Source organism: Erinaceus europaeus, chromosome 18, assembly GCF_950295315.1.
Source record: "Erinaceus europaeus chromosome 18, mEriEur2.1, whole genome shotgun sequence".
NCBI lineage: Eukaryota > Metazoa > Chordata > Mammalia > Eulipotyphla > Erinaceidae > Erinaceus > Erinaceus europaeus.
In genome coordinates, this window is record NC_080179.1 from 76879430 (window position 1) to 76895682 (window position 16253).

General features: G+C 44.5%; 1 protein-coding gene across 5 annotated transcripts in view; it reads right to left on the reverse strand.

Annotated features, from left to right (window-relative positions):
* UNC13C (unc-13 homolog C) overlaps positions 1–16253 on the reverse strand; it is a 413239-nt gene that overhangs the window by 75935 nt on the left and 321051 nt on the right. For all 5 annotated transcript variants that reach the window (XM_060178197.1, XM_060178195.1, XM_060178196.1 and 2 more), the window contains 2 exons: positions 15492–15580; positions 9413–9562 (listed from right to left, as the gene is read on the reverse strand). In XM_060178197.1, coding sequence (XP_060034180.1) covers positions 9413–9562; positions 15492–15580 — 239 coding nt within the window. The remainder of the gene's footprint in view (positions 1–9412; positions 9563–15491; positions 15581–16253) is intronic.

Here is a 16253-nt window from a genome sequence, read left to right on the forward strand (position 1 = left end):
GGGCTCAGTGCTAACACATTCCCATGCTGAAGTATTATTCCTCCACTGTAGCCTGGGAGGGGCTCAGTGTTAACACATTCCCATGCTGAAGTATTATTCCTCCCCTGTAGCCTGGGAGGGGCTCAGTGCTAACACATTCCCATGCTGAAGTATTATTCCTCCCCTGTAGCCTGGGTGGGGCTCAGTGCTAACACATTCCCATGCTGAAGTATTATTCCTCCCCTGTAGCCTGGGAGGGGCTGAGTGTTAACACTTTCCCATGCTGAAGTATTATTCCTCCCCTGTAGCCTGGGAGGGGCTGAGTGTTAACACTTTCCCATGCTGAAGTATTATTCCTCCCCTGTAGCCTGGGTGGGGCTCAGTGCTAACACATTCCCATGCTGAAGTATTATTCTTCCCCTGTAGCCTGGGAGGGGCTCAGTGTTAACACATTCCCATGCTGAAATATTATTCCTCCCCTGTAGCCTGGGAGGGGCTCAGTGCTAACACATTCCCATGCTGAAGTATTATTCCTCCCCTGTAGCCTGGGTGGGGCTCAGTGCTAACACATTCCCATGCTGAAGTATTATTCCTCCCCTGTAGCCTGGGAGGGGCTCAGTGCTAACACATTCCCATGCTGAAGTATTATTCCTCCCCTGTAGCCTGGGTGGGGCTCAGTGCTAACACATTCCCATGCTGAAGTATTATTCCTCCCCTGTAGCCTGGGTGGGGCTCAGTGCTAACACATTCCCATGCTGAAGTATTACTCCTCCCCTGTAGCCTGGGTGGGGCTCAGTGCTAACACATTCACATGCTGAAGTATTATTCCTCCCCTGTAGCCTGGGAGGGGCTCAGTGCTAACACATTCCCATGCTGAAGTATTATTCTTCCTCTGTAGCCTGGGTGGGGCTCAGTGCTAACACATTCCCATGCTGAAGCATCATTCCTCCCCTGTAGCCTGGGTGGGGCTCAGTGCTAACACATTCCCATGCTGAAGTATTATTCTTCCTCTGTAGCCTGGGTGGGGCTCAGTGCTAACACATTCCCATGCTGAAGTATTATTCCTCCCCTGTAGCCTGGGTGGGGCTCAGTGCTAACACATTCCCATGCTGAAGTATTACTCCTCCCCTGTAGCCTGGGAGGGGCTCAGTGCTAACACATTCCCATGCTGAAGTATTACTCCTCCCCTGTAGCCTGGGAGGGGCTCAGTGCTAACACATTCCCATGCTGAAGTATTACTCCTCCCCTGTAGCCTGGGAGGGGCTCAGTGCTAACACATTCCCATGCTGAAGCATTATTCCTCCACTGTAGCCTGGGTGGGGCTCAGTGCTAACACATTCCCATGCTGAAGTATTATTCCTCCCCTGTAGCCTGGGAGGGGCTCAGTGCTAACACATTCCCCTGCTGAAGTATTATTCCTCCACTGTAGCCTGGGTGGGGCTCAGTGCTAACACATTCCCCTGCTGAAGCATTATTCCACCACTGTAGCCTGGGAGGGGCTCAGTGTTAACACATTCCCATGCTGAAGTATTATTCCTCCCCTGTAGCCTGGGAGGGGCTCAGTGCTAACACATTCCCATGCTGAAGTATTATTCCTCCCCTGTAGCCTGGGAGGGGCTCAGTGCTAACACATTCCCATGCTGAAGTATTATTCCTCCCCTGTAGCCTGGGAGGGGCTCAGTGCTAACACATTCCCATGCTGAAGTATTATTCCTCCCCTGTAGCCTGGGAGGGGCTCAGTGTTAACACATTCCCATGCTGAAGTATTATTCCTCCCCTGTAGCCTGGGAGGGGCTCAGTGTTAACACATTCCCATGCTGAAGTATTATTCCTCCCCTGTAGCCTGGGAGGGGCTCAGTGTTAACACATTCCCATGCTGAAGTATTATTCCTCCCCTGTAGCCTGGGAGGGGCTCAGTGCTAACACATTCCCATGCTGAAGTATTATTCCTCCCCTGTAGCCTGGGAGGGGCTCAGTGCTAACACATTCCCATGCTGAAGTATTATTCCTCCCCTGTAGCCTGGGAGGGGCTCAGTGTTAACACATTCCCATGCTGAAGTATTATTCCTCCCCTGTAGCCTGGGAGGGGCTCAGTGTTAACACATTCCCATGCTGAAGTATTATTCCTCCCCTTTAGCCTGGGAGGGGCTCAGTGGTAACACATTCCCATGCTGAAGTATTATTCCTCCCCTGTAGCCTGGGAGGGGCTCAGTGCTAACACATTCCCATGCTGAAGTATTATTCCTCCCCTGTAGCCTGGGAGGGGCTCAGTGTTAACACATTCCCATGCTGAAGTATTATTCCTCCCCTGTAGCCTGGGTGGGGCTCAGTGCTAACACATTCCCATGCTGAAGTATTATTCCTCCCCTGTAGCCTGGGAGGGGCTCAGTGTTAACACATTCCCATGCTGAAGTATTATTCCTCCCCTGTAGCCTGGGAGGGGCTCAGTGCTAACACATTCCCATGCTGAAGTATTATTCCTCCCCTGTAGCCTGGGTGGGGCTCAGTGCTAACACATTCCCATGCTGAAGTATTACTCCTCCCCTGTAGCCTGGGAGGGGCTCAGTGCTAACACATTCCCATGCTGAAGTATTACTCTTCCCCTGTAGCCTGGGAGGGGCTCAGTGTTAACACATTCCCATGCTGAAGTATTATTCCTCCCCTGTAGCCTGGGAGGGGCTCAGTGTTAACACATTCCCATGCTGAAGTATTATTCCTCCCCTGTAGCCTGGGAGGGGCTCAGTGTTAACACATTCCCATGCTGAAGTATTATTCCTCCCCTGTAGCCTGGGTGGGGCTCAGTGCTAACACATTCCCATGCTGAAGTATTATTCTTCCCCTGTAGCCTGGGAGGGGCTCAGTGCTAACACATTCCCATGCTGAAGTATTATTCCTCCCCTGTAGCCTGGGAGGGGCTCAGTGCTAACACATTCCCATGCTGAAGTATTACTCTTCCCCTGTAGCCTGGGAGGGGCTCAGTGTTAACACATTCCCATGCTGAAGTATTATTCCTCCCCTGTAGCCTGGGAGGGGCTCAGTGTTAACACATTCCCATGCTGAAGTATTATTCTTCCCCTGTAGCCTGGGAGGCGCTCAGTGCTAACACATTCCCATGCTGAAGTATTATTCCTCCCCTGTAGCCTGGGTGGGGCTCAGTTCTAACACATTACCATGCTGAAGTATTATTCCTCCCCTGTAGCCTGGGAGGGGCTCAGTGCTAACACATTCCCATGCTGAAGTATTATTCCTCCCCTGTAGCCTGGGAGGGGCTCAGTGCTAACACATTCCCATGCTGAAGTATTATTCCTCCCCTGTAGCCTGGGAGGGGCTCAGTGCTAACACATTCCCATGCTGAAGTATTATTTCTCCCCTGTAGCCTGGGAGGGGCTCAGTGCTAACACATTCCCATGCTGAAGTATTATTCCTCCCCTGTAGCCTGGGAGGGGCTCAGTGCTAACACATTCCCATGCTGAAGTATTACTCCTCCCCTGTAGCCTGGGAGGGGCTCAGTGCTAACACATTCCCATGCTGAAGTATTATTCCTCCTCTGTAGCCTGGGAGGGGCTCAGTGCTAACATGCAGCATATGTGAGCATGGGAGTCGGAGTTCTAATCTTGGTATCAAATATGCCAGGATATGCTCTCTCATTAACACATAGATGGGTTTTTTAAATTAATTAATTGACTATTACCACCAGGGTTATTGCTGGGGTTTGGAATCCACCATTCCCAGCAACCATTTTTTACTTCCCCCCCCTTTTTCTTCTAATTTTTATTGGATAGGACAGTATGACAGAATAATTGAGAGAGGTGGACAAGATAGGGAGAGGAAGCAAAAGATAAATACCTGCAGACTTGCTCCACTGCATGAAGCAGACGCCCCCTCTTGGTGGGGAGTGGGGGCTAGAACCTGGGCCCCCGAACATGGTGATTATATGTGTCTTAACCGGGTGTGCTACTGTCCGGCCCCCGATGGATATTTTTTAAGAGAAATATTTTTCCTCAAACAATTGTAGGTAGATCACCGGTCTATGCAAACACAGAGAGCTAGAGAGATACTTCACCAGGCAGAGCTCACAGGTTGCCATTCACACGGCAAAGAGTCAAGACCCAGCAACCACACGGGAAGGGCTGTGGTGCTGAGGAAGTTCTAATGGATCCTTCCATCTGTCTCACTGTATTTCTGAATGATAACAAAATAATGAAATAGCTGCATAGGTTTTTTGAAATTATGCATGTGGACTCCTTTCCTCCCCTCACTCTGCCTCCCCAAAAGACAGAGGAATTAAATGAGTGATTTAATGAATGAACGCGCCTGTTTTGGAGGGAAGCTGAGGACTGCTCAGGCGTGTGGCAGGACTCTGTGGCCTCAGTGCTCAGGGCCCATTGTTCACGGTCTGCGAAGTTAGCTGCCCATGGCTATCTGTGCTCTGGACACGAGGCAGAAATCAGCAGCTCTCCTCCAAGAAATCCCGGGATGCCTGGTGACATCACAGGCCTGCCCATCTTGCAGTGGATGTGTGATTTCCATCTCTGAGCTGTCGGCGGTGGAGTTAGCCTTGTGTTTATGCTCAGTGCGTGGACTTGGAGTGCTAACCACCCCTTCTTGTGCTGAAACTGAATGAACAGAAAGAAGCCCTGGACCACGTTTGCAGCCTAGCGGGGGGTTTCTGCCAGCTGGAGAGGCAACTTATGGCTTATTTGGTGGGACTGAGGTGGAGAGAAGGAAGCATGAGGAAATAAGACGTTTTCTTTTGAGAGGCTGTACTAGAGGCAAAGAAAGTCTATAAGTAGGTAAAATGAACATGAATTCTAAGGAGGTTTCCTCCAGTCCACCTTGAAGATTGCCAGTCCTCCACTATTCATTTTAAATAACAGGAAGTGGGAAGTGGCAATTGCATTCTTATTTTTTTTTAAAAAAACACCCATTTAATTTATTTATTTGATAGGGACAGAAATAAGTTGAGAGGGAGGAGGGCTAGAGAAGGAGAGAGAATGAGAAACACATGCAGCCCTGCTTCACCAGACATGACCCTCCTCCCCTCCCCGGACCCTCCCCGACCCTAGGTTTGGGGACTGGAGGCAGGAACAGTGTGACATGTGCACCCAACCAGGTGCGCCACTGCCTAGCTCTTCCTCCTTAGAACCGTCACTGTTAACTGACCTAATGAGACAAACTGATAGGCACATATCCTGGAACCAATTAACCAGGTGATTTTCAAATGTCCTATATGATAGGTGGGGAAGGTCATTTCCACATCACATATCTGATCAGACCTTCATGAGAAAGCAGACCGGCTGTCTTCCCGCCCCCTGAACATGCTTCTCACACCTCTGAACTCCGCCCATCTGGAAGGAGTCAGGCCAAATGAAATTTCTGCTGATTCTGTAGAGGTGACTACTTTGCATGCCACTCTGCTTGTCTGTGTACCTTATTCTCTTTCCCTTCTACACATTTAAAAATATACATTATTGGGGGGTGGTCAATGGTTTACAGTGCAGCTGTTGACACATAGGAATAACCCCTCATCTCCCCATGCCTGGTGTCTGTGAGACACTCTCCCCCAACCTAGATGCTTTTCCACCATCATGCCCCAGGGCCCCCAAAGCCTCTCCCTCTCATTCCTTCCCTCCTTCTCTAGCGTACCTTGCTTTGGTGCTACGAACCACACCACGTTCACATTTCACCTTCTGTTTCCCTCTACTGTCTTTGCTTCTCCACTCTGGAGCAATGGCGTGCATAGCCAGAAGCTCCTTCATACTTTTACCTCCTGAAGAACAGAATCTTCTCTCATTCATGTCCTCATGTCTCTAGAATGTGCTTTGAGAATCTCTTCAAACTTCTAGGCTTTGTGGAACTTCTCTTTCAGAACAATTTACGGTGGGCTAGGGACAGCACCCCCATGGAGTGCAAACCATACTGGGCATGCGGCTGAGGGTTTAAGCTCCCATACCACCTGGGAGCACCATATGCAGCACCAAGGGAGCCCCATGGATGGTGGAGTTGGGAACATGGCATCTCCCCTCTGTCTGATCAACCTTACTATCCGATCTGAATCAAAGAGCAAGAAAGAAGAAATGGTTTGGGAAGGCAACTCAGTGGTAGGACTTATCCTATTGGTGGAAGATCCTTTTTTCCTCAGGCCATATAAACGATGTCTATTTAAAAGATTCATTATAGATATGACCAAAGCTCCTATGCTTTATGTCAAAGACACTACCATACCATTCCTCTACATGCACATTGTTACGAAAAGTCTACACACGACTCTTTTAAGTATGTAAATATTACCGCTACAATTTTGGAGGAGAGAGGGCCATCTCTTCAGAGTTTCACTGTTACAAGCTGACTTCTTTTGTCCCCATGACACTGATTATCTCTGCGTAGCTGTAGTTCTGGGGATTGAATCTAGGGCCTTTGGCTCCTCAGGCATGAAAAGTCTTCTCGCATAATGGTTATTGTTTTCCCAACTCTTCCAGGCTTAGTTGTTCAGAGTTTTTTTTTTTTAATGTAATCCTTTGAGGTTTTTTTTCTTCTTGGCTTTTTCTAAAGACAGGATAGAACCGAGGCCTGCAACCACACCGCCACTTCATTGTAAGTGGGTTGACTTATTTACTTATTTTTTTCATGGTTTTTTTTGTCCTACTTTTTTAAAAAAATTTATTTATGGGGAATTAATGCTTTACATTTGACAGTAAATACAATAGTTTGTACATGCATAACATTTCCCAGTTTTCCATATAACAATACAACCCCCACTAGGTCCTCTGTCATCCTTTTTGGACCTGTATTCTCCCCACCCCCAACCCACCCCAGAGTCTTTTACTTTGGAGCAATACGCCAATTCCAGTTAAGTTTCTAAATGTGTTTTCTCTTCTGATCTTGTTTTTCAACTTCTGCCTGAGAGTGAGATCATCCCATATTCATCCTTCTGTTTCTGACTTATTTCATTTAACATGAATTTTTCTTTTTTTCTTTTTTTAAATATTTATTTTATTTATTTATTCCCTTTTGTGCCCTTGTTGTTTTATTGTTGTAGTTATTATTGTTGTTGTCATTGTTGGATAGGACAGAGAGAAATGCAGAGAGGAGGGGAAGACAGAGAGGAGGAGAGAAACATAGACACCTGCAGACCTGCTTCACCGCCTGTGAAGTGACTCTCCTGCAGGTGGGGAGCCGGGGTTCGAACCGGGATCCTTATGCCCATCCTTGTGCTTTGCGCCACCTGCGCTTAACCCGCTGCGCTACAGCCCGACTCCCAACATGAATTTTTCAAGGTCCATCCAAGATGGGTTGAAAACGGTGAAGTCACCATTTTTTACAGCTGAGTAGTATTCCATTGTGTATCTAGACCACAACTTGCTCAGCCACTCATCTGTTGTTGGACACCTGGGTTGCTTCCAGGTTTTGGCTATTACACATTGTGCTGCCAAGAACATATGTGTACACAGATCTTTTTGGATGGATGTGTTGGGTTCCTTAGGATATATCCCCAGGAGGGGAATTGCAGGGTCATAGGGTAGGTCCATTTCTAGCCTTCTGAGAGTCTCCAGACTGTTCTCCACAGAGGTTGGACCCATTGACATTCCCACCAGCGGTGCAGGAGGGTTCCTTTGACCCCTCACCCTCCAGCATTTGCTGCTGTTACCTTTTCTGATGTCTGACATTCTTACAGGAGTGAAGTGGTATCTCGTTGTCTTTATTTGCATTTCTCTGACAATCAGAGACTTGGAGCATTTTTTCATGTGTTTCTCTGCCTTTTGGATCTCTTCTGTGGTGAATATTCTGTCCATGTCCTCCCCCCATTTTTGGATGTGTCAAGATTTACCCCATTTTGCTATGTTTCAACCAACCATTATGGCTAAAGATTTTATCTTTGTTGCCTATAAAAGGCTTCTGTTCCTACCCATTATTGCTACTGCTGGATTGTAATCAACCTGAAATCAGAGACAACATCCCTCTTTTTCATAACTGCCCAGCAATTAGAATAAGGTTCTGGGCAGAACGGTACTCGCTGTTCATTAAAAAGAAGATTGGACAGCGATCTATTGCCTCTGAGCTGACTAATTCTAGTCACATGTGTGAGAGATGGTCAGGTCTTACCTTCAAAAGAACATGAATACAACTGTTTAGTACAAAAATTTTCTTTATAAATTGTTATCTGTGACCACCTGTGGCCAGGAGTTTTGTATTCTTGAGGTCAGCTCTTTGCAGTGCTGGCTAGTCCTCCAGCAGAGATCCTCAGACCCTCTCCCTCCTTTCCTTATTTAGGCAGCGGGGGAGACCGTGAGCTCCGAAGCCCTGCCCAGGGGTGGAGGAGACGTCTCTGCGTCTGGTATAAAAGGTGGGAGAAGGGTGAAGGGGGCTGCTGCCTGGAGGCCACTGTTGGCGGCACGCCCTTTTGCAAAAGAATAAATGCCTTGCTTCAACTCCTTATTTTTTGCCTTGATAAGTCATTTTACTTGGAAGTCACTTACAACACATGTGTGCTATTTTTTTCAGCAGACTACTGGTGTGGAATCTGATATTTGGATTCAATCCAGTTTTTCTCTACATACAAGAAGCACCAGCAGAATGTTATCTGAAGATAATACAAATCTTAAATCTCTCCTTGCTTCAGAATAGTCCCTTAAGTACAAATTCACTTCTTCTTCCACACTTTTTTTTTCTTATATGAAGTCACTCCTGTTTTCTGATTAAAAGTATGTTTCATTTAATACACAGTATTTTCTTTTTATTTGAATTTTTATTATTATCTTTATTTATTGGATAGAGACAGCCAGCAATTGAAAAGAAGAGGGAGATAGTGAGATATATAGAGTGAGAGAGAGAGAGAGAGAGAGAGAGATGCTTGCAACACTTCTTCACTGCTTGCAAAGCTTTTCTTTGCAGGTGGGTACTAGGGGCTTGAACCCATGTCCTTGTGTATTGTAGCATATGCACTCAACCAGGTGCAGCACCACTCAGCCCCCACAATCTATTTTCTTAGAATATTTTTAGTTCTCTCTCTTTTACTTAGAAATAGAGAGGAAGAGAGAGAAAGAGAGGAGAAAGAGAGAGAGAGAGAGAGAGAGAGAGAGAGAGAGAGAGAGAGAGAGGCCACAGCACTGAAACTTCCTCCAGTGTAGTGGGGGCTGGCCTCAAACCCAAGCCAAACACATGGCAAGGCACTGTAGTACCTCGTGAGGTATTTTACCCTCCCTTTAGTTTTATTTCTAAAATTTATTTATTTTTTATTAGTAAGGCAATAATGGCTTACAAATTTATAAGATTACAGGGATTTGTATAGTTTTACACCATAGCAAATTTTACACTCATTACCAAATTCGAAGGTCTTTAACTTTCTTTTGTAGAAGACAGAAATTTTTACCTTCAAATCATTTCAGTCAAATTTAGGACACTGAGCAAGGGGAAAATTAGGCAGAAAACTTACGTTTTATCCAAGAAGTCCATAAGAGGTCTCAGCACAACCTCTGCATCCATTGTGGCAATGTTTGTATTTGATGCCGGATTTCCATCTGTCCTCATTTGATTGAGTTCAAAACTCATCTGCTTTATACATTCTTCAATGGTCAGCTGGAAACTAAAAATAACGAAAATAAACTTTAGGATAAAAGCAAGACATTTGTGCCTTCTTTTGCCTTCTCTGTTTAATTGAGCCCACGTACCTGACCTGTTTCAAATGGTGAGCAATTCTTTTGCTTATTTGTTTCCAAAATTATTGTCCACTTGCAAAAAAATCTTTTTGAGATAAAAGCTTATTTTTGCTTCTTATATGTAAAATGAATAGAAGAAATGTTTCCCAGGTTGAATTAACTAGAGAAAAGGGTTCCTTCCTTCCTTCCTTCCTTCCTCCCTCCCTCCCTCCCTCCCTCCCTCCCTTCCTTCCTTCCTTCCTTCCTTCCTTCCTTCCTTTGCTCCCTTTTTTCCTTCCTTCCTTCCTTCCTTCCTTCCTTCCTTCCTTCCTTCCTTCCTTCCTTTGCTCCCTTCCTTCCTTCCTTCCTTCCTTTGCTCCCTTTTTTCCTTCCTTCCTTCCTTCCTTCCTTCCTTTGCTCCCTTTTTTCCTTCCTTCCTTCCTTCCTCCCTCCCTCCCTCCCTTCCTTCCTTCCTTCCTTCCTTCCTTCCTTCCTTCCTTTGCTCCCTTTTTTCCTTCCTTCCTTCCTTCCTTCCTTCCTTCCTTCCTCCCTCCCTCCCTTCCTTCCTTCCTTCCTTCCTTTGCTCCCTTTTTTCCTTCCTTCCTTCCTTCCTTCCTTCCTTCCTTCCTTCCTTCCTTCCTTCCTTCCTTCCATTCTCCCTTCCTTCCTTCCTGCTGGGACTTGGTGCCTGCCTGACTCTACCCCTTCTCAGGTAACCATTTCCCCCCTTCTTTTTGATAGAGAGAGGAGAGGGGAAGATGAAGCATGGAGGGTGAAAGAGGCAGAGAGAAGATGGGATACCAGCGACCTCGCTCCACTGTTCATCATTCACAAAGCTTCCCCCTGCAGGTGGGGAGCAGGAGCTAGCAGCCTGGCCCTCACTCATGGTAATGTGCACTCCACCAGTTGGGCCTCTACTGACCTCCCACCCTGGCACTGTTTCTCACAGTCCTTGCTGGGTTCCTTCTCTGAGGACTGTCTACAAAAGAATGATTGTTCCTGAAAATGTTGGCATCTGAAAATACCTTCTTCAGGTAATAGCTGATACTCCACACCTTTTTAAAGGCCTGCTCCAGCCCCACCTGCTCTTTAATTGTCTGACCAATAATTTTGGGGGGCAAAGTTGGCTATTTTAACATATAATCAACATCTGGCTCATCTGAATTTCACACAGTGAATGTTTCGGTGTCTGTCTCATGTTTGGGACATATTTTTTCACTGTTTTAATTTATCAGGACATTTTCATACTAACTTTATCCACTGTTTATCTGAAAAGCAAATCTATTTGGATTTACCCTGGATTTTATCTGGCAATCCTACAGCATAATCCTCTAGACTGATCCTTGTATCACTCCACTTCTCCACTGAAAATCACTGTCTTGACTAATAATCCCATGATTTCTACGTCCTCTAAGTATTTGTCTTCTAAATATACATCTGCAGCCATTCCCTCTAATCCTGACATTTACGCTAAATTGTTTATGTAACTTTTCTCCTTAGGAGGTTAATGAGTTGTTCCCATATTCAAAGAGCCCATCACCAAATCTTTACTTAGCATCCTAAACTGAGAATCTGTCCTCACTTCCACAGAGACACTAGATCCTTAACTCACCACTATCTTTCACCTAAACTTGCTGAGTAATGACCTAACTTTGTTGGCCTTGTTTCCTGTTTTCAGCCTCCTACAGAAGTCCAGTTAAGATAGAAACCTGATTATGTTGTTCCCATGCTGAACATCTTTAACAGCTGTCAGATTTACTTTGAACAAAGGCTGAATTTACTTCATGGACTTCATTAAAGCCCAGAATAACCTGACTCTGAAATCTTCCTTATAATCTGTCTTCCTGACACCTTTTCCTTAGCCTTACTGAAGTTCAGCTTTCTTTGTGTTTTGAGAATTCTCCGGGGGGTACTCTCATCTCATGGTCACTGCTATGTCCCCTCTTATCCAATTTCCCTTAGGCCTTTGGGCCTCTCAGCTATTTCAGGTAAATATTAGATGTCACCTCCTCCGTTTTTCATGACCACTGAACATAACACTACCTCCCTGTCATTCTCCTTTCCCTTACAGTTAGAACTTCATGGTTTTTTTCTTACTTACATGTTCATTCATGCCATACTGTCTAGTTTTTACCATCTATAAGTTGGAAATCTTATTGAATGGTAATCCATAAGAGCAATTAGGCTATTTTTCTGCAGTGTTTGTTCTGTGCTACATACCCTCATGAGTTTATCAAGTAAGAGTGGGTATTTACAAAGGGCCATGACAAATGGACAATGCTACTACCTCTAAAAGTATTTTAAAATGTCTGTGAGAAGTAATCCTCAGTATTAATGTTTCAGTTCTTCCTATTGTCCAACCAGTATTTGAGTCTTACAAATTGGAAGTAAACAGTAAAATATTCAAATAGTGAAAACTCTCATTATGTCCACAGTACTTACAGATCGTCCGTTATGTTACTATTTTCAACGACAGAAGCAACCATCATACACAAGGAAGCCGAGACTTACATTTAGGAAAGGCAGGGTAGATGAAGGCTTGGAGGATGGCCATGATGGTCATGAGAAGGAACCTGAGACCTTAGAACCTGAGGAAGGAAGTCTTTTGCATAACGACTATGCTGTCATCCTGACCCTATGAGAGACTTTGAACACTAGACTTGCAAACAGAAATGAGAGATGCATTACCACATGCCTTTAACAAGCACCCATAAACTGAAGGAAATGACAAAGTAAACTGCATCTAGAAGCTAGGTTACACTACTTGTCAGATACATGGTTTTGGGAAGCATGTATCAAGAACTCACTCTTTGACTGCGGACTCACAGAACACTTTTCAGAGGATATTTTAGGCTCTTGAATTAGGACATAAGGACTTGGGCTGTGGCAGCTGGGTTCAAACTGACAGCCCCCTACCTGTGTGGGGAAGGTTTCACAAGCAGTGAAGCTGTCTGTGGTGCAGGTGTCTTTCTCTCATGTTCTTTTTGTCCTATTGAATAATACATAAGTGGAGAGAGAGAGAGAGAGAGAGAGAGAGACAGAGGAGGGGGTGGAGAGAAAGGAAGGAAGGAAAAAGAAAGAAAAGAATGAAAGAATGGAAGGAAGGAAGGAAGGCTGGAAGGAAAGAAGGGAGAAAAACTGTATGGTAGGGCCTCTTCCAGGAGCATAGCCATGCAGTAACAGGGAACAGAAAGGATCCCTCCCCAAACCACAAATATCTACAGTGATAAACCTCATCAAAGCTGGCAGCTACAACTAAGATATCCACAGCCCCAGGCGGGTGCTCCTATGCTTGGTTGGGGTGAGAAGGAGCACGGGTGTGTGGGAAAACAGCAGACCTTCCACTCTAGGCCACACAGCTCAACACCATTTTTGCCTCTATCTGCAACTGGAAGCTGGTGGAGAGAGAAGACACTTTGCTACATTGTGATCCTTGACACTGGGATTAGAGTCTTCTGAATTTCATGGAAGGGCTTGTGAAAAGAAAGAAAGAGAAAGAAAATTCACCACCATAAGCTGTTCAAATTTAAAAGCAATTTCCAGAAGCTGGTGGCAACAGCAGCCAAGCTGCCAAAGGGCATTTTGTCCTTGAACACAGCTAGATCCCAGAAGCAACCCCCTGAGGTGTGATTACAGATTAAATGCATACAGAGAAGGTATATATACACAACACAAAAACACAGAAGATAAATAAATGATAAATAAACAGTCTTCAAGCCCAGCCCCCAACCCCTATGCAGTTCAATTAAATAAACAAAGAGAAGGCTAGAGATCACAATAATATCACCACTTGCTGGCCAACAATATCCAGCACAGTAAGTGCACAGCCAAGGTAGGGACAAGCAACTATGCCTTTTCACACATACAGAAAGGAAACAGAGGAACTCCAAGAAATTCCAGGCACAAAGAGCTTACCAGAGAGACTACAGAGAGCTCAATATGAGAAATCTCCAAGAATCTAAGTGAGAATTAAAAGAGCATTTTACTATGGAATTAAGACACATAAACAAAGAAATCAGAACAGAATTTGCAAAGAAACTACAAATATTGAAAGAAGAACTTTAAGCAGAATTCACTAAACAGGAATAATGAAAGAAAAGCTTCAAACAGAACAACAGGGAATGAAAGACACTTTGAGTGAAATTCAAGCTCACGTAGGAGGCTTAGGAAGTAGACTCACACATAAAAAAGAATTTCAAATTGCAAATATACAAGCTACAATTAGTATACTCTTTCAATTTAGAGATGAGGAAGAGGAAATGTTTAGAAAGAATGAAGTGATGTTCTGTGAAATCGCAGATTCCATCAAAAGGTTGAATGTAAGAGTGATAGGGATATCTGAGAATGAAGACCAGGTCAAAGGATTAGGGATAATTTTCAGAACAATTTTAGCTGAGAATTTCCCTCACCTAGGCAATCCTCAGAACACACTTATTCAGGAAGCACGCCAATCACGCAGGTTCAAAAATTCAAAATGACCAACAGCAAGGCACATTATTGTAAAACTATCAAAACTCAATGACAAGGAAAAAAATTTCAGGCTGCTAGGGAAAGGAAAGAAGTTACGTACAAAGGTAAAGCTACCAGGTTTTCACCATATTTCTCCTCACAAACCCTAAAGGCAAGGAGATGCAATGACATAGTCAAAGTAACCAAGGAAAAAGGATTCCAGACACAAATTTTGTATCCTGCAAACCTATCCTTCAAATCTGAGGGAGAAATAAAGGTTTTCTCAAATATTCTAAAACTAAAGGAATTTTCCGCAATTAAACCCATCTTATAGGAAATACTGAATGGAGCCCTATAATAAAGGAGGAAGCAAAAGAGTACATGTTCTAAGCAAGATGAATAGCAGTAGACTAGCAATAACACAATAAAAATAGGAAATAACAACAAGGAAATAGGGGAGGGTGTTAAAGGACAAAGCAGCTCTATCAAATGTTTGCTAACCAAGATCAACTTAAAAAAGACTTTTATAAATACATGGTGCTAGTTATTATACATGTTAACCACAAAACAAAACAGGCTAGCTATCAAATTCAAGCAAAACTGTCATAGTTGTGTGCCCTAGAAACATGGCTAAAACGAATTTTCTAGCTTTCTTCTACCTCACATACCTAATCTCATCTGCTCTATTCCTACTTTTTGGCTCCTGTTCATTAACCATTTTGTCTTAGTTTATGTCCTGCCACCTTCCAGACACCAGGTTACAGATTTCATCCTGATTTCTACCATGATTTCATCCTGAATTCTCTGGGTAGACAACCTCACCAGTGTGTCCTGGAACCTCTCCTCTCCAGAGCTCTGACCCACTAGGGAAAAATAGAAACAGGCTGGGGTATAGATTGACCTGCCAATGCCCATGCACAGTGGAAAAGCAATTACAAAAGCCAGAACTCCTACCTCTGCTCTCCCAAAACAACCTTGATCCATACTCCCAGTGGGGGAGAAGTATCAAGAGGACTCTGGACTCCATCAGCACTCAAGAGAGAAAGAGGAGGAAAAGGAGAGGGACATTTGGAGGTAGTAATGGTATTATGAGTAACTTTTAGGGGAAGGGAGGAAGGGACCTGGAAGAAAAAAGGAGTAGTTATATACAAATGTAGACAGATAGTTGTAGAGAGATGATAGTTGGCCCATGTCTACAACCTTAGGAGAGCCGTGGTGGCTTACAGTGGGGAGACTGAAGATTCATAATCGAGTGGTGGGAACAATGTGCAATTATACCCCTATTGACATGTACTTTTAAAAATAAATATTAAATCACTAGTGAAAAAAACAACTGTATGGCATAGCCAGCATATGCAAGAGTGTTGAGACAAGACTACCCTTGACTGAAACCTAGTTCATCTACACAGTAACCCTTAGACCACTTACCTTTCTCCGTAAGTGACACTGAGACCATCCAGAACCCCGCTGAGTTTGATCTGAAGTTCCGTGAGAATGGCACTGGCTTCAGCGTCCAGCTGCAAGAGAGACCACAGGCACTGTAAAGCTGCAGTTGTGAGGAAGCGTGCCTTTCCTTCTCTCTAGGGAGGTTCTTCTCACTCTAAGATAAACATCAAACAACATATCACACACAGTTCGTTTTTTTTTTTTTTCCTTTCCTGACAGCAAATGCTAAATTCAGGAACCTCTAAAGAAACCATGAGTCCTATGAATAAAAAAAATCATACTGAGAGACACAGCATGCACACCGACAGAAGCAAGACAGCAAAGCCTTTGCTGGTTTCAGCAATGGGTGCATGGGTGCAAGGCGTGAGAATGCGGCCTCCGGAACATGCTAACATCACAGTTCAGGTCACAACCAGATATTCTAGGGCTCTGGAGTCAGTCCTGATCCTAAGTATCTTAGTTCACTGTATGTCCTGGAATTTGCTTGACCCCAATAATATGGGATAAACCCCAAAATATGATTTAATAGACTTGACTCACTCTTGCATATTTTTCCAGCACATATTCTTTCCATAAAAGTATACATTCAGTCTTTTATGACGGTCCTTGTTAAGCAAGCCACCAAGCCCTTGCAAGACATATCATTAAATTATTGGAACGTGACATCTACATGCTTTAGAGAACTCAATGCAAACTTTTTAAAAAGTCCAGACTTTGCACAGAAGGGACATGGGTCTTCAATGC